Below are 25,272 nucleotides of genomic sequence, written 5' to 3' on the forward strand. Positions count from 1 at the left end.
GCGCGAAATTTACGTCATTCCACCGCTAATCCAATGGAAATGGGTGTTTCATTCATAACCCGGAAGTATATTACTAGCCAATCATGCTGAGAGTTGAACAGTAACATAATTTGGGTCACGTGAAAAAGAGAAAATGGTAAGTGCTCCTTGTCACTCGAAATCGCTGTATTTTCATGCCCTTTACGTAATTTCAGAAGCTTTATCAGAAGCACACAGTCCGCTCATATTACTTCATTTACAGTTATCACCGAAATCTTATTTTCTTGTCCCAGACAGAAGCTTCTAGTTTCCTGTACACGTCTCCTCCCCTTCGAGATTCATAGAAGGGAAATCCAACATGGCGGCTGAAGACCCGTCGAAAATCACTTTTTCGTTGATAAATCGATTCCCTTTTCTTATGATACTGTTTTAGCAGTGTACGGGGAAGCACTCAGGTCGTGTCAAATATATTTTAGGCTTGTGGCGGAGACAGCTCACATTTTTTGCCATATTTAAGAAGTGGTTAGGGTAGTGCTGCCTGGACTGGAGTGTGGGGTGTTTCCCGAGTGGGATTTGTGCATGGATGACGTTTTAGTCACTCTGAAATCACATTATTCAGTGTGTCACCTCGGACAGCGCGAGTCTTAGTTAACATCCACGGGAGATTCATAAAACCTTTTTCATGCTGTTGCCATTTGAGCTGTAGTGTTTTGCCCGATGCTCATTTTGGTGCATATCGTTCAAATCAAAACAAATATTGAGAGAGAGAAATCTTGACTTATCCACTCACTTTGGATGCGGTCAAGGCTCGCGGCTCAAGGTATCGTCAAAAGGGTACAGACTTGCCACTTAAGTAGTTTTACAGATCAGCTGCTCCTACAGATATTGAATGTAAGTTGTATATAGCTGACAGACCACAGATTTTCCTTAACAAGATCCGCTTTGCCTTTTGTCATGTACTATAATGAATGAATGAAGTTGGCCATAAGAGTAGGTTAACTTCACGAAAACAAACCAATCACCTCAAACCTTATTCACGCTGCACACTATCAGAAACAAACGAACAAACAACGAGATTGTTTAATTAAATTGATGTCACTCAACAATGAAAAGTTAATGATATTCAAGTCTGTAAAATTATATTCAGAATAATGAGTTATTTGTTGTCAGTGCTTCCTTTATGAAAACATTCAGCCAGAGTGATTACATATAGGTATGTTTGGTATTTTGTCTGGTTTAATCGATTATAGAAATTATTTTTTACATGTCCCATTTGTTGACCTTGTCCTTTCTATATTTAAGTTTGTATTGTCATGGACCATTTCTTCAAAACTTACATACCTGTAGGGAGTAACTTTCTTCAGTTGTTTTGCATTTATTGATTTCTAATGTAAATTGTGGTAATATCAGGAAAGATTGTCTGATTTTCTTTGGTTATTGTTTTAAAACAGAGGACATGATTATAAGGCAATATTGATCTTGGAGTACAGTGACTAGGATTGAGTAATTCTTACATTTCTGTTCCTTTGTTTGTCCCGTGACAAAATTCAAAAACATGTCACTAGCCCATAGTTCCCATTTACATGCATCTCATATTCTGTTCATTGCTCATAACTTCTTCTCTGTCATCCTGTGCACCCATGATGACCTCATCTGAGTAAGTAACCAATACAGCTCATTATACTGTCTGGTGTCTGTCTTTTTTTTTGTTTCAATAGTTCTCACTTTCTTACTATATGTCAACAAAAGAGTTGCACAGTAACTTCCTATATGGTTTCCTATTCCACAGTGTTCACTCTGAGTCTGGCCAAATTGATGCAACTTCTCAGTGCACAGCAAAATAGCAAATTTTTGGCCAGCCACGAAAGCAAAACCCTCAGTAATCCCTGCGAAAGACACTTTTTATGTGGCATGTGTATCTAATATTTTTTTTCTTGACATCAATACTCCATTTGGAAATATTATAAGCAGCCCATAAGGTAGACAATGTGAAATAGACCGAAGCAAAGTTGAAATCCAATTACTAAGTTACATCAAACTCTATTATTTAGAGGGGCTGCTTACAAAGGATTTTTGGTTTGCATTTTAGGTTCATTTTCCGTCTTTCTTTTAATTATCGTGTAATGTAAATGTATGACTTTTTGTGAATCGATAAAAAGTGACTCGTAATCTTTTGCACACAGAGTATCACAAAGGAAAGAAAGTCTGCTCATGCAAAAGAGTATCTGTACATTTCTGTAGGTACTGCATTGCAAAGTTGAGAGAGTAAAAATTTACCAAAGTGGGATAATACATATATAAAAGCTAGTATAAAAGCTATTAGACAAGAAGACAAGCCATCATACAATTGCCTCTACTGTACCTGAGACTCTGTGATGAAAGAAATGTGTAATTTTTTTCAACAAGCCTCATGTTTGTGTTTCGCAGTCTGAATTTTCACTTGGTCAGTTTTATGAAAAGAAATACACAGATATTTTACCACAATGACACATGATATATGCTCTGCAATGTTGTCTCTTTTTAATCTGTAGCCACAGACACATCAGCTGTCACCGCAGGAGGAGCAGGAAAAGCTTCTAGATGAAGCCATCCAGGTGGTCAAAGTCCAGTCTTTTCAAATGAAAAGATGCCTGGTGAGTATTGAAAACACATGTCACTGTGACATTTTATTTCCAAAAAGGGTGCAGGTGCAGAACTTTCTAAATATTATTATAGTATGGATGGGGAGATACTAGTTGCACACAGAAATTTAAGGGCAGGTATCCAGATATTGTCAGAGTATTGCCAAACAAATATGTCATACAGGGATAAATGAGCTTTTGAAAGATTTATGAAAACTTATGATACATGTTTTGCTGTGTCAGTATCGATATATTGGTTTGTTTGTCGTGATGTAAATGAACAGACATGATGAAACATTCATGGAAGTATCTTTCAAAGTTTGTTGACTCGATTGAATGACTTATGATGCCAAAACTTCAACAGTGAAACTTGAACCCAAAGGAACATTGTGAACTATTAGGAATAACAAATATGGGTCTGTTGATGTTTAACTGAACTCGTGACACTGCTGTCAGTCTTTGTTGACAAGTCAGTGACCTTCCACTCATGTGTTTGTGACCAACCTTCTCTAGGACAAAGCCAAACTGATGGACGGTTTGAAGCATGCCTCTAATATGTTGAGTGAGCTGAGAACATCAATGCTGTCACCCAAGAGCTATTATGAACTTTGTATCCTTTGCATCACACACTGACGCAAACAGCGTACCGAGATAGACACACATGACAACTCCCAGTCTGTGTAGAGTTTTGGTGCTTCCTTTATGTATGCCGTGTTGCATGCATCACGTTGGCCTAATTCACTATTGTTATATCTTGCTCGTTATGTTAAGGTGCCTCTTATCATGAATATATTGAAACATACTCCCTAGAATAACTAAAAGTTATAATAATCTGGCTCAGCCTGTACTCAGTACTCTTCGGCCCCTTATAATTTTTCAAGTGGCATTGTTACATTTTGGACTTCCCAGAGTCCTCGCAAAAAGATTTTGCCTTGTAATTGTGATCTGTACTTAATGCAAATAATGACAATATTTAATCTTGGCAATAATGGTACACTTGTTCCTGACTATTTTTGTTATTGCATTGTGAAATATGTGGTACTCTTAAAAAAACTCATAGCTTCAACAGGGTTTTCACAACCTGTTCAGGTAATGAATGTTTTGAACCACAACTTTGCAATTTTAATTTAATGGAATAGGTCTGTACTACAGTTTAAAAATCCACTAAAGTTTGCTAAACATAGAGCAGTCTCGTAGCAAAGTAGAAGCTCTTAAAGCACGTTTCTAGTTAAATTCACTGCTGACATGATGACACCTTGACAAGAATTACATTTAACAAAGGTGTTTTCTTGTTGAAGAATCAAACATTTTGAAATGTAACCTTTGATTTGTGTACAATGTAATGCAGTCTTGAATCAACGCTGAGTTATGCTTTGACTGAAATCACTCAGATATGGCTATTTGTGATGAATTGCGCTACCTGGAACAATATCTAGCAGATGAGTTTCAGAAAGGTCATAAGGTCGCTGACCTGTACGAGTTAGTTCAATATGCTGGAAACATTATTCCGAGATTGTAAGTATCTGTTTCTCACTCTCATGCATTTGGAAAAATTTTATGGCAAGGATGGTGCTGTGGTGCGAAAAAGGCTCAATCATATGATCATTTTGAAGATACCTTTATTATTTCTTTATGACATGTTACAGCTCTGCAGTTACAGTCTCTGTACCTGAATCTGCCATCCTGTCATCTCATACATCCATCTCTGTTACAAATTAGTCTGTACCACAGTAATGATTTAAGAACTAACATGTCTGAGTACTGTAACTCACTGAGCTTGTAGTGCTCGATCCTCTGTCCACTGTCAGGTTTCATTAGATATTGCACAATTCTGAGCCAATTGAATTTGCTCTATTGATAGACTTGTAATGCATACTCAAACGAAGCTGATTAATAATTTGCATAAATGAATAGATCTGTGTAGGGAAATGCAGCCGTAGGTGGATTCATTGTTGAATTGTACAGGAACCTTGGTATATTACCCAGTAAAGTGTTAATGTACAGTATGTCAAGTGGTTGGGTATTATCCGGGTGTGCTGTCACAGTTGTCATTGTAACGAATGTAAAATATACATCAGTGCATACTTTAGCACTGTGAGTTGATCATATGATATATAAGCTAAGTCACATAATGTGGCTGAAATTCCACTTCAACAGTAAAATACAGCCTTTGATAGAAACTAGAAGAGAATTTGATCATGTAAGAAGTTGATCCGGAAATGTAGGCTGTTAAATGTGTCACTTTTTGTAGGTCATTTGAAAAGACTGATTTATGTGATAAAATCAGCAATAGTTTGATGACTTTTTGTCAGTCATTTGAAAAGATCCATTCATGCAATAAAATCAGCAATAGTTTGACATTGTGAGCAAATAGGAGAACGTACCAACTATACATGATTTATGTTAGTTTATAAAGTTTGCATTATATCAAAGTGTATTCATTAACTATTGTGACATGACCTTTACTGAAACATTCTGGCTTAGTAATAAACACATTCATAGTTCTCCATTCTCTTGTATACCTGCATGTTTTGCAAATGTATAGTCAATATTTCAGAGTGATCAAACTGTGTGGTAACCTCCGTTTGTAATTTCCATGGACATGTTATGAAGCTTTGTAATCAGACTCTAGGCACATGCAATCATCCTATTGCTCAAGTCTTACCATGATGAGGAACAGAGTATTAAGTTCACCATAACAACATTGTGTGTGTTCTCTCACCATTATGCCAGGTATTTGCTGGTCACAGTGGGTGTGGTCTACATCAAGGCCAATGACACCAACAGGAAGGACATCATCAAAGACCTGGTAGAGATGTGCCGTGGTGTCCAGCATCCACTCCGTGGATTGTTCCTTAGGAACTATCTACTGCAGTGCACAAGGAATTCATTGCCTGACTGTGAGGAAGGGTAAGGAGAGACACAATCGTGTATTTTCGCAACTCCTACATGACCTTGACATCCTGGTTTTGTTGGTGGTGAATGTTATTCAAATTAAACATTTTACCGCCAGAAAAGTGAGCATTTTTGCTTGAATATAAGTTACAAATGGCAAGTATAAAATTCAGTGAATATTGTCGGCTGTTGTGGAGTCTTCTGTCAAACTGATGGATTCATATCAACAAAACTGCTACTATGATGTAAGTAAGGTCTGGAAGGCAACATGAAAAAAGCCAATCCATGTGTGTCCAACTTCACTTAAATAAGTTCTGCAGTGTGAATATGTTGGTCCGTCTATGAGTTTTCAAATTAATAAAATCATGACTTTTATGGTAGAATTTTTGGAACATATGGAAAAACAGAGTCAATGGTAGATTGACAGTTCGTGCTTCCAGAAACAACATTGCACATGCATGATACTTTGACAATCGTAGTACAATTGAAATAAAACTTAAAAGTACATAGGAGTTAATCAATTTATCTCAGGCTTCACAGTAACTAGGATGAATTTGGTCATAATCATACCCTATTTTCAATGAACTTACTGCCCAGTCTAGGCTGAATGTATGTTTATTTTTGTACCGTAATATCAAGTCATACTTGGTCATGTTAATTGCATTGAATGTGAAGTATTTTTCGCAATATCCTGAGATGTAGCAAATAGCCGGCAGCCGGCATAAACAACCGGATATCAGCTAAAATTTGCCGACTGTGAAAATTTAGTTTTGGTAAAACATCAGGACATTCTTCACAAACTTAATGTGCACATACACTGCAAGTAACCGACTGTACTTTTATTTTTGCCACCTGTGACCAAAATTTTCTACATCCTTGAATACCATTGCCTGAAAACAAATTGTCAATAAATACAACACAGAGAACATGTACAGTCTTGTTTTCTTGCAAACATTTGTAGGGTGGTTTTATGATTCTGGTGAAGCGATATGAAGTGAAAGCAGTTTCAATGTATCAAAAGAGAAAGAAAATTCTAAGAAGATTTCACAGAAAGAGCATTTCAGTGAAATCTTATTGAAAAATAGATTATGAACACAAGAGTAATTTTAAACAATGATTGGATATGACTTTTCTGAAGGTTTCATGGAAACGTCGTGATTTGCAAAATACAGCTATGTGAATGATGCTGTACTGTAGATTTGTCAGCAGGGGGTAGTCTTTGCTGATTAAACATTTGTACAGGCTACTGTTGTACAACTAATCTAATAGGGACGCCTGATGCAAATATTGTCTGAGATCATGCTGTCTATAACTCATTCCATGTGTGATAGGGGAAAAAAACGTCGGCTAATTGTAGTAGTGATAATTTATTTAGTATGTAGTTGTTATTCTGGCTAATTACGTTTTGTTGTCAACGTGTGTACACTTCCACTTAAATCTGGCATCTGTAACATAAATTCTCCATTACCAACCCGTTCTTTGTTTGTCCAGTTCACTTATTACTGAATTACCGGTAATCTTGATAGAATTTGAGTTTTTTTGTCACAATTACCAACACTGTCATACCATTTTGAGTCCACAAGGCTATGTAAAAGATTAGCAGAAAGATATTATTCATCACTCAGCAACTGTAGCCAATGGCTCTCATCGTAAGCTTTGATCAGCCGATTGATTTCAAAAATCATTTGAAATGTGTAGTATTGATAGCAACTTTGCAGGGGAGAAGAAATCAACATTCTTGTCAGTGAATGGTTGTTGTTTTCAGTTGACAGTTTCTATTTTTGTTTAAAAATTGCTATAGCTATAGCTAGGTTATGTAATATGCCCCACAAAAATGGGAATTAACAAAAGAAAACTGCTGACAATATTTTTCAAGTGTAAGGTTGCATCAATTCTGGCTTCCGATGCTGTGAAATACTGAGTCAGTATTTTATGGAGGAAGGTACATGAAATAGTAATGTCTTTTTTGATGTGTTTGTATTTTGTAGTGCAGAGCTTGTGGCAGGATCTATCAAAGATTCCATCGACTTCATTCTCCTCAACTTCTCTGAGATGAACAAGCTGTGGGTCAGGATGCAGCACCAAGGCCACTCACGTGACAGAGAAAAACGAGAGAAAGAAAGGTTGGAACTCAGAATTTTGGTAGGAACTAATTTGGTTAGGCTCAGCCAGTTGGATTCCATGACCCAGGATATATACAAAAAGGCAAGTACAACACCCAGGAATCTAGAGCAATGCAGGGTGTCTGCTAAGCCAAGATGATATATTATATGATTTTGTTGATGCTGGAACATTTTCATATGGCAAAACTGGTGTAGGGATTGGGCCGTGGGGCAAATAAACTTTCAGAAGTTCTTAAGGTATAGACACACGTTAGAGAATACTTATTGTAAACTCACTCTTTCTCAATAAATTTCACTTTTGGACCCCACACATTATATATTTTCTGTTAGCCCTACATATCAACATTATGAAAAATATGTTTATTTTCCGAAATCTCTGTGTCTGTGTCCATTTCTCTCAAAAATATGCGTTTTTGAGTTTTTTTACCAAAAAAAAAAATTAGGTCTGCAAGGACTATGCCGACTTGAGATCTTTGAACAGAAATCAACAATTGAGTACTCTGGGGTAAAAACGGTGTCCCAGATTTTTTCTATTCCCTTTAGTTTCAGCACAATAAGGTGTGAAAGTAACAACTCTGGGTTTTTGAATAAATTACCGGGTTTCGTTCACTTCAGCAAGAGTTTCTCTTGTTCCAAAAATTTACCGAAAATCTGAGACACCGTTTTACAGATATGTATTGCTTCTGTGACCTGGTAAAAAATCAGACCGATCTGTGCACCCTACTCCGACCTAATTTCTTTTGAAGTTACGCTTGTCAGGCCAAAATCGGAAGAGAGATAATCAAAGAATTGTGTAAGCACCCCCATACGTACAAACATCGATCGTTGATATGACTTTCCGGGCGATTTTATTCATGTTTATGAACTTGCATCAAGCAGGAGACTAGATGTTTTGTATTTTACATCAAATACCCTTCCGAAGATCATAAATGGCGAGAAAATCGGGAGAAACACACACAAACTGTTGAGATGTACGAGTAATGAGGGCGGTTTATTTACATAACAAACACTGCTACGGCTAATCTGTTTTTTCTCAAATTAGAGTCTAAGCTTGTTACCGTAACTGTAAACGGTTGTCAAGCTATATCATTCCGTTTCTCTTCGGTTAAGAAGTATCTTTTACGCCCGTCGGAGGCGAATTGCGATATTTTACGTTTGCGAGAGTCTCAGTGCACACACTGATTTCGACATCGCGGCGTCACAGAATGCAGTGACTGTTCAAGTTCGTCATTCGGCCCGTGCGCCTGTTCAGCTTCCGGGCCCTGGAAGATGAAAATTTATGCATACGCATCGCTTGACACGTCCACCAGTTTCATTCACAAATTTGATCACTTATCGCTGACCTTTGCATCGGAATGAGCGTTCTGTGGTAGACAGACTCTGTTGCTGACTTTCACGCTTGAGAACTCACTTCAGTGGAGAGCTTCGTCGTCAGAAGAAAGACTCGTGTCCGACATCTCAGCTTCTGCCACGTTGCTATAGTACGACCCTAAGTCAGACAATCTGGTCTTTGTTCTGGTAGCCTGGTCCATGATCTTACTTTAACTCTCTTCTTACGACCACGCTTACGTTTTACGCGTCTCGCCGTCTCTGCCTTCCGCTTGTCACTACGGCAGTCATTGTTATTGAATGAACGTCATGCACACAGGACAGTGGAAAGTATGCGCATGCGCGCCGGACAAGATCAGAAAAATTAACATAATCTGTTGACCTTGCGTCGCTATCCTAACTAATCCGTACACAGTTAAGACAACCGAATATAACAGTACGCGTAGTTCGCAAAAAAATCTATTTTTCTTAGTATTTTAAGCATTTCTTAATACAATATTGTCTCGACATTTTTCCACATGTAAAGATCATATGGTACGGACTCCAATTTTGAAATAAAACCAAAATCTCTGTAAAAATGAATTAAACGTGTGTCTATTTCTTAAATCAACTCATACAGCAAAGAATAGCTGTAAATCAAGACCACTTGTAGACAGATATCTCAAATTCAGATACGTACGAATTTATTCTTACCATACAACTTTGCTTAGTTAGGATCAGTTTCTGGTACTTGAGACAGTACTTATGCCAGCTGTTAGTGAGTCCTAACTTACCATTTCTTACCCTTTGCAGAATGTTCTTCCAGGAGTACTGGAACAAGTTGTCAGCTGCAGAGACAGCATCGCACAGGAATATCTTATGGAATGCATTATCCAGGTATGAGGGATAAAGACTGATTTTATTAGCTCGCCGTCTTGCTCAGTTTATAATTGCAATTATTAGATTTGACATTTGGGTGGCAATTTGGAAAGGCTATAGAGGGCGCTGTTCATTTAGGGATCGTTGCTTTGGTCACAGCTGTACAAACGTGGGTAAAGCTTTGCCAAAGTACCATTTAAACTTACTGGGGATTTGAAGGTAGAATTACACTCCAGCATCTAATTAACACACTAAAATGTAAGTATATCGAATATAGAGTCTAATACAGTCTCCCTGCCAAAGCAGTGGATAACTTTGGATTACTATTCAGGTGAGAAATATCTTAGAGTGTAAAAGGATGCCACAGGAATGTCACTATCCTGTCTTCTATGAATTCATTCATTGATTCATTTGCGTATTGTTAATCCATTCCATGACATCATTTCTCACTTGCTGCAAATTCAAAACAAGGAAAGCAATTTAATATTTTAATTCAAAAAAAACAAACTGGTTTAACATGTTCACCCCATTCTCCTGTAAACAGGTCGGCAATCACAATTCATAACAATGGGTTTTGGACCAAACTATGGTGGTGAAAGGGTTAAGGTTATCTCTCAAGATCCTGCATCACGTTCTGTTTGCTACCATGTGAAGTCCTTGTTTTGTAGCATTTCTTTTTTTCAGTCCTCATCCACATTTTTCTTTATCTTCAAGGTGTTCCCTGATGAGTTTCATCTGCAGACTCTGAACAATTTCCTTAGGGCTTGCGCTGAATTACACAAACACGTCAATGTAAAAAATATCATCATTGCCCTGATCGACAGGTAAGTCACAGTGGACAAGTTCTGAAGTAATTTCAATGAAGTATGAGTGAAGTCTGTAGATTGTGTGCCAAAGGAAAAGAAAGGGAAAACTATGTTATGCTGGATTCTCTATTAAAGCTGTAGTGTGTAATCTGCTGTAGACTGCTAGAATATATTTTCTATGGTCAAAGTGGAAAAACTCATGGTCACTGTTGGCTTGAAAACTGCTGTCTATGGTTTTTCACATCTGTAACAGTGATAGAGGAACTTTGACTGAGTCTGTTTCAAAGGACTTTACAATTTCTGTTACAGTTTTCAAATCCTTCATAGTGGAAAGTGCTGGTCCTAACAAAAGTACCACAAACATTTTATTCGGTGGTCTGAAATAAAAGATTGGGTTGTTTTGGGACTCAAAAAGTATATGTTAATTTTGAGCTCTGTTGTCTGTGTGTGTCAGTAGATTACATTGCCTTTCAGAGCATAGATTTTATAATGAGTCATCAGTATTCCCAGATTTCAAACCCATAGTTTTACACAAGTGTGTATTATCACTTTTTTTACCGCTGCCTTTTTTTCCACTCAAATGCAGATTCAGATTTTCACAGATGTTGTGAAGGTATATACTGTCCATCACAAATTTCAACATCAACTTTGATGATAAGAACAATTCTTTGCATAACGCAAATGAGGAATGACTCTTTCTACCTGGAATTTTTTCCCTTAGGCTTGCCATGTTTGCGCATCGAGATGAAGGGACAGGAATACCAAGTGATATAAAACTATTTGATATCTTTTCACAACAAGTTGCCACAGTCATCCAGGTAAGTTTGTCCACAAACTTCAAAGTTTGTTCTATTTTTATCCATTGTACAATTTATTCTAATTTTACTCTGAGTGAATAATGATAGTTACCTGTACACTCAGTGTTTGAATGTTTATCTTTTAAAGTTTCAACTCTCTCGAGTGCTGTGTGAATTGTAAAAGAGTTTGAGATCAAGCAGTATTTCAACGCACAAGTAAAGGAATGCGTACAAGGAATCTAAACACGGTGGTCAATTCAGAGTGATGTGAAACGTTGAGTTCCCAAAATAAACAAAATATAACCATGTTTTATACAGAATACTGAACCCATTTCAATCTCTGAAATTAAGGAATCAATAAATACAGCATTCTACCATGGAACCAAACATTTCATTGCATTCATTTGCCACATGGGATTGACTTTGAATCTTCCTGTATTTTAGGCTAGGGAAGACATGCCCACAGAGGACATCGTCTCTCTTCAAGTGTCTTTGATAAACTTGGCATTGAAGTGTTACCCAGACAGGGTGGATTACGTCGACAAAGTATTAGAAACTACCGTTGAAATCTTCAACAGGCTAAACCTTGAACGGTGAGTTGCATGTCTTTCATGTGTTCTGTGACACTTTTATTTCACATCAGTCAATTTGTCAGAATCATATTTTGAGAGAGAGAGAGAGAGAGAGAGAGAGAGAGAGAGAGAGAGAGAGAGAGAGAGATCACATATTGTGAGCTTTATGTCGAGATGAAAATCATGCCTTTGTATCAGTAACAGGGTTTATACTGGACATATGTATCTGAATGCTCGTAAATATTGAATTAGGATGATGCTAGAGCCTCTATGTGGGTGCTTCCATTATATCCACACACACACACACACACACAAACTTTGGCATACTAGAGTGTGTATTTACTTTAACACTGAAGGGGTGATTACCGATACTATTTATGTGCATTTCACCTGTACACGACTATGCATTTGATTCATCCTCACCAACTAATATCTCTTAAATCTTTGCCCTAGCCTCTGTGCCTCCCAATGTTCAGATTGGTCAATCAGTGCAAAAAAAACTGCCATCCACATGGGTTTGGTATGAACCATTGAATCTTAGTTTCAATCATCATCATGTCACCCAGCCGGAACTCTTTTAACTCTGCTATGAGACGTCTTTATGCAACACACACAATACAGTATACAATCATGTGTAAATACGACACTGTTATGTTGTGAATTTAAAACATTCCAACCGTAGTCATACCACAATGTGTATCATGAAAAGCTTGATCAGATTGGCATGCAATCAGCTCCACTTTGGTCAAGCATGACAGTGTGGCAGACACAAATTCTGAATTTAATACCCAAATGAAACAGTAAAATTCTGTATACTTTTAACTGAAATGACAATTTGTTTCTGTCTACAGCTTGGAAAGCAGCAGTGCAGTGTGCAAAGAGTTGACCAGGCTACTGAAAATACCAGTTGACCAATACAACAATCTGCTGACAGTTTTACAGTTGAAGCACTTTACTCCTCTGTTTGAGTATTTTGACTATGAGTCGCGGAAATCCCTGGCAGCCTACGTCATCAACAACGCTTTAGAAAACAATATTTATATTCCAAGTCAAGAACAAGTAGATGCAGTATTAGCTTTGGTGTCACCATTAGTACAGGATCAGAATGACCAGCCCCAGGAAGAGGTTTGTTTCCCTTCGCTTGTCAGTCCCCATGGACAAAGTCCTGGGGGACCTATAGATTTGGTCATGTCCATCCGTCCATCCATCTGCTCACGCAAATTTCTCAGAGATGTCTGGAGGGACTTCTTTCAAACTCACTACAAGGATTACTACCTATGTTGTAAATATGACCATTGATTTGTTTTGTGATACAATCCAATATGACCATCATTTCTGTCAATGAATTCCAAATTCATTAACCAAGTGGGGACTATGTCATTGACAATGACTTATTTAATGTTTATTGTTTTTTTCGTTTGTTAATTTGTAATGCTTCTTCCCAAAATTTTGCCAAGTGATAATGACACCAATTCACCTTGAATTTTTCCAAATATTGTGTGATGTTCTTTCCAGCAAGCTGTTTATTCTGATTGTGTAATGAACCCTTGTTGATTTTTTTAGGATGACCCCGAGGACTTTGCTGAGGACCAGAACATGATGGGAAGATTTATAAATCTACTGTACACCGACGATGCTGATCAACAATACCTGGTATGTGATCTAGTCCACTGTGAGAATCAGTGAAAGCACATTTGAATGGTATAATCCATTTTATAGACCAGACTCTCTTGAACAGCTGTAAGATGGTGGGTCTAATTCACTCTGTGGTGTTGGTTTGCTTTGGTTTTAGGTGCCTTCCATGATGAAAAAAAGAAAGACGTACCCCGTACTCCAAACACTCTGAATAATTTGTAAAACAGCATAGTGTCTGTACAATATTCTGTAGTCAATCATCTGAAGTAACACACTACCACATGATTTTTTTGTCACAATGCATTGTGGTATAAATCTGTTCCAACATTTGTGGACGTGACTTTGATGGGCTATGAAATTCTGGTGTCTTCTGTCCAATTATTGGCGCTGAAAGTACTCATCGATTTCTCTTTGTGCATATCAACGTGAATATACCTTTCTACTTTCAGATTTTAACGACAGCTAGGAAACATTTTGGTAATGGAGGCAATAAAAGAATCAAGTACACTTTGCCGCCACTGGTCATCAGCGCCTTCAAGTTGGCATATAGGTACAAAGAACTTGCTGAAGAGGTAAGACCATCTAAAATGTCGATCAAAATGGCCGTTAAAGGGACAAAGTCGGCCATTTTTCATGAATTTTGTTTGATATGAGATACTACTTATAAGTTGTTGGACATGTTGACAGATACTGAATAAATGGGTGACCATGCATCTATTCGACCCCTGTTTTAGATAAACGGAACCATTGCAAAAATGAATTAATGGTCATGACCATTTATTCATTTTCATGATGGTTTTCATGCATGGTGACCATGCATCTATTTGACCCCTGTTTTAGATAACTTAAATGGAACCATCAAAAAAATGAATTAATGGTCATGACCATTTATTCATTTTCACAATGATTTCATGTATGGTGTCTAAAACCAGGGTGGAATATATGCATGGTCACCCATTCATTCAGTATCTTTCAACATGCTAAACAGTATAGTAGTCAAACAGTATAAGTAGTATCTCGTATCATACAAAGTTCATGAAAAATGGCCGACTTAGACATTCCCATCCTAGACACATTTCTGTTTATTGATAGTGTGATAAATTAATTTCATAGTGTTTCAAGACCATAACAGATATTGTTCAGTAATATTGGGACAAGTTCACTCATGAACCTACAGAGTATCCTAGGGTGCTCTTTAATGGCCAATGTTGTGACCCTTAACCCTCGCAGGCCTCGGCTAACAACTGTTACAAGCAAGCATGAATTTTTAGCTACTATAGACTAGTCTATAGAAGCTATTGGGATGGGTATCCGTCCGGCGTCCGGCGTCAGTCTGTATGTATGTATGTATGTATGTATGTCCGTTTGTGAGGCGTCCGTCCACTCAAATATCTTGAGAACCGCAGTACTTACTGATTTGATATTTGTTGTGTTGATGAAAATATGATTTTGAGAAACTAATTTTTTTAATTTTTGATATTGTTGAAAATAGGCAAATTAATGCCAAAAGGTGTTTTTGGTAAAAAATCTTCTTCTTCATAACCGCTGGTCAGACAGCTTTGTTAGTCCCCACGGACACCGTCCGGGGGGACTTATAGGTTTGGTCATGTCCGTGCGTGCGTCCGTCCGTGCGTGTGTCCGTCCGTCCGTCCGTTCACGCAGATATCTCAGACATGCCCAGGTCAATTTCGTTCAAACTTGGTACAAGGGATAGTACCCTACCCCATACAGATGCACTCGATTTGTTTCACAATGCGATCAAATTTGGCCGCGTTAGAGGACTTTTTAGTTTCCACCTCCATAGACTCCCATGTATAAGGCAGTCTCCATAGACTCCAATGTATAAGGCAGTCCATAGACTTCATGTATTAGGCAGTCTCCATAGACTCCCATGTATAAGGCAGTCCATAGACTCCCATGTATAAGGCAGTCCATAGACTCCCATGTATAAGGCCAAGAAAAATAAAAATTTAGTTTCTCATCGTATTCATATTGCAAAAAGGATGCAGTGACACAGTTTTTAGTCCCCACGGATGAAGTCCAGGGGGCTTATAGATTGGGTCATGTCTGTCCATGAGTCCATCCGTGAGTCCATCCGTTCACGCATATATCTCAGATATTTTGACAAAATGTAACGTGACCTTGGTGACCTTTGACCTCAAATATATATATATATATATATATATCCATAACTCGGTAACCACAAGTGCTACAACCTTCATATATGGTATGATGGGACAGCTTATGACGCCACATATTGTACCTCATTAATTATGCACATATCTAATTTTGAGCGAGCCAATAGAGCTAGAGGTCTGATTTTTGGTATATAGGGATAACTTAGCAATACAATTTTTTTGACAAAATGTCATGCGACCTCGGTGACCTTTGACCTCAAATATACATATTTGTCCATAACTCAGTAACCACAAGTGCCACATCCTTCATGTATGGTATGATGGGACACTTTATAACGCCACATATTGTACCTTATTAATTATGTGCATATCTAATTTTGAGCGAGCCAATAGAGCTAGAGGTCTGAGTTTTGGTATATAGGGATAACTTAGCACTACAATTTGTTTGACCTCAAATATACATATTTGTCCATAACTCAGTAACCACAAGTGCTACACCCTTCATGTATGGTATGATGGCACAGCTTATGACACCACATATTGTACCTCATTAATTATGCACATATCTAATTTTGAGCAAGCCAATAGAGCTAGAGGTCTGAGTTTTGGTATATAGGAATAACTTAGCACTACAATTTTTTTGACAAAATGTCATGTGACCTCGGTGACCTTTGACCTCAAATATACATATTTGTCCATAACTCAGTAAACACAAGTGCTACATCCTTCATGTATGGTATGATGGGACACTTTGTAACACCACATATTGTACCTCATTAATTATGTGCATATCTAATTTTGAGCGAGCCAATAGAGCTAGAGGTCTGATTTTTGGTATATAGGGATAACTTAGCAATACAATTTTTTTGACAAAATGTCATGTGACCTCGGTGACCTTTGACCTCAAATATACATATTTGTCCATAACTCAGTAACCACAAGTGCTACACCTTTCATATATGGTATGATGGGACACCTTATGACGCCACATATTGTACCTCATTAATTATGTGCATATCTAATTTTGAGCGAGGCAATAGAGCTAGAGGTCTGATTTTTGGTATATAGCGATAACTTAGCAATACAATTATTTTGACAAAATGTCACATAACCTCCATGACCTTTGACCTCAAATATACATATTTGTCCATAGCTCAGTAACCACAAGTGGTACACCCTTCATATATGGTATGATGGGAGACCTTATGATGCTTCATACTGTGCCTCACTAATTATGCATATATCTAATTCTGAGCAAACCCATAGAGCTGGATGTCTGTCATACATATGCACATAGATTTGTTCTGTGATACGATCCAATAAGGCCGCCATGTGGCCATTTTATTACGATTCTTTCATGTCCTGAACTACAGCTCAGACATGTATCAAGCGAATTTATTCAAAAGTATTTTTATCACAGACCTAATGAAGAGGACTCTATCCTCTCTGAGGACCTGTAATCAAAGTACCCATTAACAAGTGGGGACTGTGTCATCAACGATGACTTGTTATTTGGTATACAGGTCCCTAGGGATAACCCAACTTAGATTTGTTCAAATTGTGATGAAATATGCAAATGTGTATTTTTAAGGAATTTTTTTGTCATTTTTGGTCAAAATTTGACTTACATTGTATGTAATTCTTGTACTGTATAAACCCTATCAATTCACCCAGAAAAAAATAATTAATATGATTTTAAATAATTGAATTAATTAGGAAATCATCAAAGCCAAAATAATTTTAGTGTAGAATTATCAGAAAGCTCAACTTTTTTTGACAGTTCATAGTGAAATGCTTACCATCTTGGAGGATTAAAACATGTAAAGGTAACTTTCCTGAATCCCAACTTTGACATATTCTGAACCGTCATTTATTGTGCCCTGTGTGTTATCTAAAGAAATTGCTCAAAATAGTCAATAGAGATAGAGATAGAGATAGAGAAAGTTCTAATTTCCATTTATGGTTGACTTGGTAAGGATAAAATAAAATTACTTTTTGAGGAAAAAAATAGAGTGGTCAATTAAAAGAGTGGTCAAAGTGATAGGGTTTTTATGGTAAAGCTGGGCTGTAAGATTCCTCATGTGCTATTTATAGCAATTATGCAATCTGTGTAAGCAGTGCAATGAAAGTTACATGATTCCTTATAATGCTTTTGATGACCTTGAACTTCTTAAGTTTCAAACATTTGTCTCTTCAGTGTGCTTTCTCTGAGTATGTACAGTCTCAACTTATTCAACAGAACTCACTTACAATGTTAATCAAAGATATCCACCTTCTTCATCAATACATGTGTCACAAAAGGTTATTCTCTACATAACACAGCAGAGCTCTGTCAACTGTTGAGTTGCTTGTTCTTTCAAAACAGCTGGTCAGATAGCTTTAATATTGGTTCACAAGTCCCCAGGATGACCTTAGTGAGATAATTTCATACAGTCAGGAAATACTTAATTTTGTATCCATGTCTATAGTAGCTTCAGGGACTTTGGCCCTATGTTTATGCATTCTTCCTGAATGTAACAATTCTCAATATATTTACTTTGTTGTCATTGTTTTCCAACTGCCAGGATGATAAATGGGAAAAGAAATGCCAGAAGATATTTTCATTTTGTCACCAAACAGTCGGTGCTTTGATAAAAGCAGAGCTTGCCGAGTTACCGTTGAGACTGTTCCTTCAGGGTGCACTAGCGGCTGGTGAGATAGGCTTTGACAACCATGAAGTCGTTGCCTACGAGTTCATGTCACAGGTAAGGTAACCAAAGGGATAAAAATATTAATTCAGGGATGCTATACGCCATGCTTGAGATATACAGCACTATTATTATTGTACATCTACCATTGGAACAGTTGAATTTCAGCAATTTTGCTATACAGCATGCTTTAGATATTTTGCATCTACCATTTGAACAGTAGAATTTCAGCAATTTTGTTATACAGCATGCTTGAGATATAGCACTATTATTATTGTGCATCTACCATTGGAACAGTAGAATTTCAGCAATTTTGCTATACAGCATGCTTGAGATATAGCACTATTATTATTGTGCATCTACCATTTGAACCATAGAATTTCATGTGCGATAAACATGTGGTACCGAATATTCTGTAACTTTGTTCAGTGATCTCCATAGCTTGGAAAAACACAGGGTGGTAAATTTATATAACAATGCATAATTTGTATATTCTTGTGAAAATCTATTCTTTTGCACAGTTATTGACTTATGTATAGATTGCCCCAAAAACAGGGGGTGGCCCACCCCTAAAAATTCCCTTCTTGAAAACCCTGCTGTTTCCATGCCCCCCAAAGACCGTGGCTTTTTTGGGTGCCTCTGTGTGTTCGCTTAGGGCCATTTCAGGAGATGTGTTCAATGAGTGCCAGGATTTGTATTGCACTTTGTATGTAGTTCACCGACAGTCAGATGCACACCCTCCATACCAGTGTTTGAAATCAAGTGATCCAGTGTGCTATAAACTCTAAACATTAATATTGCCATGGACTGAAAAAACAGCACGTCTACAATGTCTTGTAAATGCCAACTCATTTATTGAAAGGATTTGCCTTGGTACCCCAGGGTTTTTATTGTGCATGTAACCAACAAATTTTATCAATTTTTTAACATCATCAGGAAGTGTCTCAAGGATGCTGTTATGTAAAACATGATGATTTTAGGTCTAGAGCATGATGGAAGACGTTTACATGAGAATGAGAATTGAGTTGTCTATGGCTATAGATGAAGGAGACAGTTGTCTACCTGAATCACAAGTGAATCACAAAGTGTCAAAGTCTGACATTTTTCTCCATCTCTCTCTGGACAGGCGTTCTCGCTCTACGAAGACGAAATCAGCGACTCCAAGGCCCAGCTGGCAGCAATCACGCTTATCATCGCCACGTTTGAGAGGATGAGCTGCTTCGGCGAGGAGAACCACGAACCGCTTCGAACGCAGTGCGCGCTAGCAGCGTCTAGGTTACTTAAAAAGCCAGACCAGTGCCGTGGTGTCAGTGTCTGCTCACACCTCTTCTGGTCGGGGAGAACGCTGGAGAGTGAAGGCAAAGAGGTGAGTTTCAGCAAATTGGGGCTGTAATTTCACATCGATATACATAAATTGTTAGTCACCAAATTTAGGTCTTCCTGCATTACATTGCAAACATAATTCACATACTTACATGTGTTGAAATTTGTAACTTTCATATAAGTGTAGAAGCCCTCTTTTTTCCACAATTTGACTATTTACTCTTCTGTTGATCTTCAGATCCGGGATGGGAAGAGAGTGATGGAATGCCTCAAGAAGTCACTTCGGATCGCCAACCAGTGCATGGACAGCTCAGTTCAAGTTCAGTTGTTTGTAGAAATTCTTAACAGATACATTTACTTCTATGAAAGAGGCAATGACCAGGTAGGTGCTGTGGGACCCTTTGAATACAAGCGTTTTGGTGCGTTCCTATTGTTTTCAGTTGGATGGCAGGACTAATATACACCGAAATAGGGATGATTTGTTCAGTGAAATGTTGGTATCTCCCACGAATATAGTACTGTCAAGTGACATCATGCGTGCTTTAAGGATGAAAAGTTTCCAAAAAATGTAAGAAAATAATGTAGGGTCCAACCAGCTTTTATAACATACGGGCAATAGCACACAAAAGTTTCCAACAGTGTGCACATTACATCACATTTCCCGGGTCAAAGGCCATACTCACTAAGCTGTGCCCATTACATCACATTACCCAGTTCAAAGGCCGTACTCACTACGCTGTGCACATTACATCACATTACCCAGTCAGAGGCCGTACTCACTATGCTGTGCACATTACATCACATTTCCCGGGTCAAAGGCCATACTCACTAAGCTGTGCCCATTACATCACATTACCCAGGTCAAAGGCCATACTCACTAAGCTGTGCACATTACATCACATTACCCAGGTCAAAGGCCGTAAACATTATGCATAAGTTTCCCTAAAAGAAACCTGTGCAACACACAAGCCACTACAGCATTCTGAAAAAATTTGATAATCCAACCATTGTTTCCCTGTGTCCCAATATTCAGGTAACAATTCAAGTGCTCAACCAGCTGATAGAGAAGATTCGCGAAGACCTCCCCAACCTCGAAGGCAATGAGGAAACAGAACAAATCAACAAACATTTTCAGAATACGATAGAACATCTCAGAATGAAGCAAGAATCACCGGAATCAGACGGGCCAACATACGAAGGATTAGTCTTATAATTTACTATTCGTGTTGATAGTGTACAATTTCAGCATCCACATTTTGAAATTATTATGTTGTCTATATTTCAGGTATTGGATTTAGGTGCTAAATAGCATTATTCACCACTATGTACATGGCGAAATACCCATGATTGTGTAATTTGCATATAAAAAGGTTATGCAAATTACCTCACCGGGTGTGATTGAACAGTAGTCAGAAACTGTAGTGTGCCCTAGTGAGGCTATAGCGTCTGTGGCAAACTGTGTAACTAGAAAATTTGCATACTCCTGAATTTATGCAAGTGATATATGTCATAAAAAAACACTTGTAGGAAATGGAGGCTTCTGCGTAGTGTTTGTGCTGACCAGATCTTGGCTGTAGTCAAATAATTTGAAATGTTATAAATAGATACAATTTTCAGCCTGTGTAAAGTTGATGAAATCTGCAGCATTTTTTGTGAAGGATTTGTGTAAATTAAAGTATCTTCAAACGACAGAGCTGCAACTTCAGTTTTATAAATGTAGCTTTTTTTCTCTCTAAAGAAGAACATTATTGTCTGTATACTTTCTTTTTGAAATTGTAAAAGAATACATCATATCTGACAGAAGTTTGGTCATTGATCTGACAACTGCTTGCTCTGCATGAAAGCATCGGTATGGTGTCCCCCTAGGCTGGCATAAATAGGCTTCTACCAGTCAGACATTTCAGCATTTGCATTTCTTGAGTCACATTTGAATATGAGCACCAGTTAACCCATACAGTCTTCAGAAAAAATCTCTGTCAGTCAATCATTTGATAAACGTAATACCCAGGCATCACAGAGAAACAAAAACAGCCATCTTTATTCAAATCAAGTACTGGACTTTTTTCTAAGTGTGGCTCTCAACTGCTTGTATTACACAGCATTCGTGTGGGTGTAGATTTGTGTTTTGCAGCCAAGCTAAGCACCTAGCCTGACCATGTATTGCAGTTACAATAGATATGACACAATGGGTCATCAGGCGTACATATAGATGATTCTGCATGTGTGCAAGTGGAACAGCCCAGCACTGCGTTTTGTAACTCTAAAGGGACAAAGGTCTTATAAAATGAGCAACTTTGTCTCTTTTATGTTCAGAAGCTTTCAGATCTTTCCTGTAGCTGTTTAGCCTTCCTTGGTACAATTTTCTCTGTGTATTCATTACCCCAAAAGTAACAGCTGCCTTTGCTGTGTCTGTCACAGAGGGCGGGCTTATCAGCAATGCAATGCCATTGCACCACCAGCTGGGTAAAGCTGCCAAAAAATTCCTTACATGTACGTTACCGGTGGATCCCGTGTATCACAGGTGCACCTGATGACCCAGCTGATTTAAGTCTAATCCTGCCAAGTTCATGTATCACGTTGTTTAAAACCAGTGAGGTGTAACAGGTTCCATATCTTGAATTTTATCAAAACTTGAACATTTGAAGGCCCCTCAAAATCTAGATAATGTAAATATGAATTTTACTGACCAAAACTGCAGTAACCTACCAAGCCAAGTAGGTGAAATCCATATAGATAAAACTTTTTACTGACTTGGCAGATGGGGAAGTGATACCGTCTGGCAGGATTAGGGTTGTAGACTTGCTAGCTAATCCTGCTTGGAACTTGCACAGCAATGAATGGTGGTACTTGCAAGTAAAATTCAGCAAGCACATAGTATCTCCCTGAAATAATATTAATAAAAAAAGATCAAAAAAGATGTGTGGCTGTTTGTTTATTTAAACACACCTGTTTATATTACTTTTTAAAGATATTAAAGAAATTTGTTCTTTGTGAAATCATATAACCATCAAAGATACTAGAGTCATATTTTAAGTTCAATAGTGATGACTCTGACAGACTCCTCCAAGATTTTCATCAGGGATGCCATCAGATTAGGGGATGTTATTGGTGTCTCGCACATCCGCCACCAGAATTTCACAAGGGAAACTATTAAGGAATGTAAAATGTACGACTCCATATAGTAAAGACACAACATAGGAACCCCACATGGTCACAGAGGCGATCCTGAAAATTATTTGACAAATGACATAGAATGTGTTTGAAGAGCTCTTGATGAAAAAGTATCCTGTGACCTTTAATAATGTACTTTTAGCATTACTTTTGTGCTCCACTTGTGGTGGCAAGTGTCTTTACTCTGCAGTGGTCAGGAAATGGAATTAACCCTTTGAGCGCCAAAGTCTATTTTTGTCCCCTTTACAAAATAAACCCTGGTCAACTTTTCTCAGATTTTTGCCAAAATTTTGAGAAAAAACTGTAGCCAATGAAATGTGATGTCCATTTGGTCCAATTTATAAAAGTTGGTAAAATTTTGCACTAAAATTTTGTTGGGAGAAAATTACAGCGCTCAAAGGGTTAAAGACTGCAGTGTGTCCCCAGTCCACAATTAATCTCCCCATAAATATCTGAAAGCTATACGTAGGTTGTTCATGGCTGTTGAATTTAGTAAACCTCCAAATTTCACATCATAGATTAAACCCTGTATGCCCATGTACACGTCTGTTTGCATCCCTTTCTGTTTCTCAAAAGATCAATCAAGCTTTACCATGGGGCTGTTTGCTATAAAGGAAATGGTTCGTCTGTGCTGGGTCCAAATTATGGTTCAGTGAACTCCAGGAACATGTAGCAAACAGTGAATTAGGCAGAACTACTGCATATTTCCTAACCAACAGTTAACCCTGACCCAAGAGTGGTTTCGCAAAATCAATATTTGAATGTAGACTGCATTTACAGTCATTCTCTGGCTTAATCCCTGTAGCATAAGCAAATAAACAAACATCTAATGAGTGCGAACTTTCATCCATATCTTTATACTTTTTGATGCCTATCTGAACCCCACAGGATGTCTTTCTCTGCTTGATTAATGTTGAAAAGTAATGTACATTCGAATAAAGGATTGACTCAACGAAGGGTCTGAGAAAATCTGGCATTACAAGATGACATGAACGTGTACCTATTTAAACCCACTCTTTATTTGAACAGGCACATATCTGCTTTTATGTAGTGATGGTCATTGTGGTACAATTCTATTGATTAGAAAGCATCATGGCAAGAATGTCTATTAATTGTTTGTGCACTTGATGAAATCTCAAGTCACTGGTCAATGCGAGTGTTCAAGATGTATTTTTTATTGTTCAAAGTGGCGTTCTCAGCATTGTAAAATAGACTATTTCAATTACTGTATGATTGTTCCGGTATGCTTGTCTTAGTGGCTACAGTCACAGCAATATAGTTACATACATGTATCTGTATCATATTTTGTCAGAGTCTGCGACAAAAACTGATTTCATGGCTGTATGCCTTTTTTTGTACCTTCTTTTTTTACCATAATTTTTCTGATATCATGTATTACATTTATCACACAAAACAATCATCAAAATAATCTCACTGTCCTCGTCCCAATCATGATGCTGTGTTCAATACTTTTTGATAAAAACAGGGAGTTGAAAGAGATGTTTTGCAATGAAGCTGGCATGAAAACCAGTTGGTGACCAAAAATTCGATATTAAAGTAAATAATATCAAATAAACATGTAGGTGAGTGAATTTTATAGTGGTATGTGGTCACGTCTTTTTTCTCATCACACAATTTTATGAAGACATTGAGTGTCAAAGCCAAGGGTAACCTCATAGTTTTGTTGCAAATGTCAGCATGCATATCTGTTATGCATACAAGGGTTTTGATCAAACATTTGTGAATACAACTTATCTTTACAAAGATGGTCACATTCTAAGCTTTTTTTCTTCATTCCGAAGGGCACAGAATAGCTGTAAGTGTAGTGTAACATAGAAGCTATAGTCAACTGTTATTGTGAGATATTTTTGAATATTTTCTTCAACCTCATATTTGATGAACATAGAACAGGGAGGAACTGCCACAGTTTCATGTGTGCACATCACCAAAAATTTGTACAGAACATCTATTTACACCAGCGCACAGGCAATATCAAAGACCACTTTATATTCATTAACTTTTCACAATGCTTGCCTCTATCACCCAGTGTTTTTCTAGGAAGGAAAAACTTCTATCAGAATGCTGTAGGTTAATTAGGATAGCACATTATGCTGCATGTGGCGCCTGGCTTTTTAGGGGCTAAACAACATACCCAATCCTCGTAGTAAGGATGTGCATATATGCTGGTGTCTTTGTTTGCCTTACCTGATGAATAAATAGAAACATACTATCTAGAACAATGTTGAGTTGTGTTATTCATTGTACAGTGTAAATCCAGTATTTTCTGTCCAGTCACTCAGTACTAAATATAGACCCCACCCGAGTTACTGGCTGGCCA

At 37.7% G+C, this 25,272-nt stretch overlaps 1 protein-coding gene across 2 annotated transcripts; it reads left to right on the forward strand.

The window, feature by feature from the left end:
• The first annotated feature begins 18 nt into the window (after window positions 1–18).
• On the forward strand, window positions 19–21,566 carry LOC139147974 (vacuolar protein sorting-associated protein 35-like). 2 transcript variants are annotated; one of them, XM_070719231.1, is made up of 17 exons: window positions 19–1,636; window positions 2,511–2,612; window positions 3,114–3,210; window positions 3,992–4,115; window positions 5,334–5,510; window positions 7,484–7,700; window positions 9,740–9,823; window positions 10,520–10,629; window positions 11,333–11,429; window positions 11,853–12,001; window positions 12,832–13,105; window positions 13,544–13,633; window positions 14,065–14,187; window positions 18,318–18,497; window positions 19,567–19,806; window positions 20,002–20,145; window positions 20,797–21,566. In XM_070719231.1, exons 2-17 carry the CDS (start codon window positions 2,598–2,600, stop codon window positions 20,974–20,976), a joined length of 2,301 nt encoding a protein of 766 aa, XP_070575332.1. In that variant the 5' UTR covers window positions 19–1,636; window positions 2,511–2,597; the 3' UTR covers window positions 20,977–21,566. The 2 variants fall into 2 exon arrangements, with proteins under 2 accessions (XP_070575332.1, XP_070575331.1); XM_070719230.1 differs by having other exon boundaries at window positions 83–136.
• Window positions 21,567–25,272: the final 3,706 nt, after the last annotated feature.

Source organism: Ptychodera flava, chromosome 13 (genome assembly GCF_041260155.1).
Source record: "Ptychodera flava strain L36383 chromosome 13, AS_Pfla_20210202, whole genome shotgun sequence".
NCBI classification, from domain to species: Eukaryota; Metazoa; Hemichordata; class Enteropneusta; family Ptychoderidae; genus Ptychodera; species Ptychodera flava.

What these genes read in the sequence shown, in the direction of transcription:
- LOC139147974 (XM_070719230.1), top strand. An exon ending in TTGCCTGACTGTGAGGAAGG is followed by an intron (nt 5,511 to 7,483) that starts GTAAGGAGAGAC and finishes TGTATTTTGTAG; the next exon opens with TGCAGAGCTTGTGGCAGGAT. An exon ending in ATGAAAGAGGCAATGACCAG is followed by an intron (nt 20,146 to 20,796) that starts GTAGGTGCTGTG and finishes CCCAATATTCAG; the next exon opens with GTAACAATTCAAGTGCTCAA.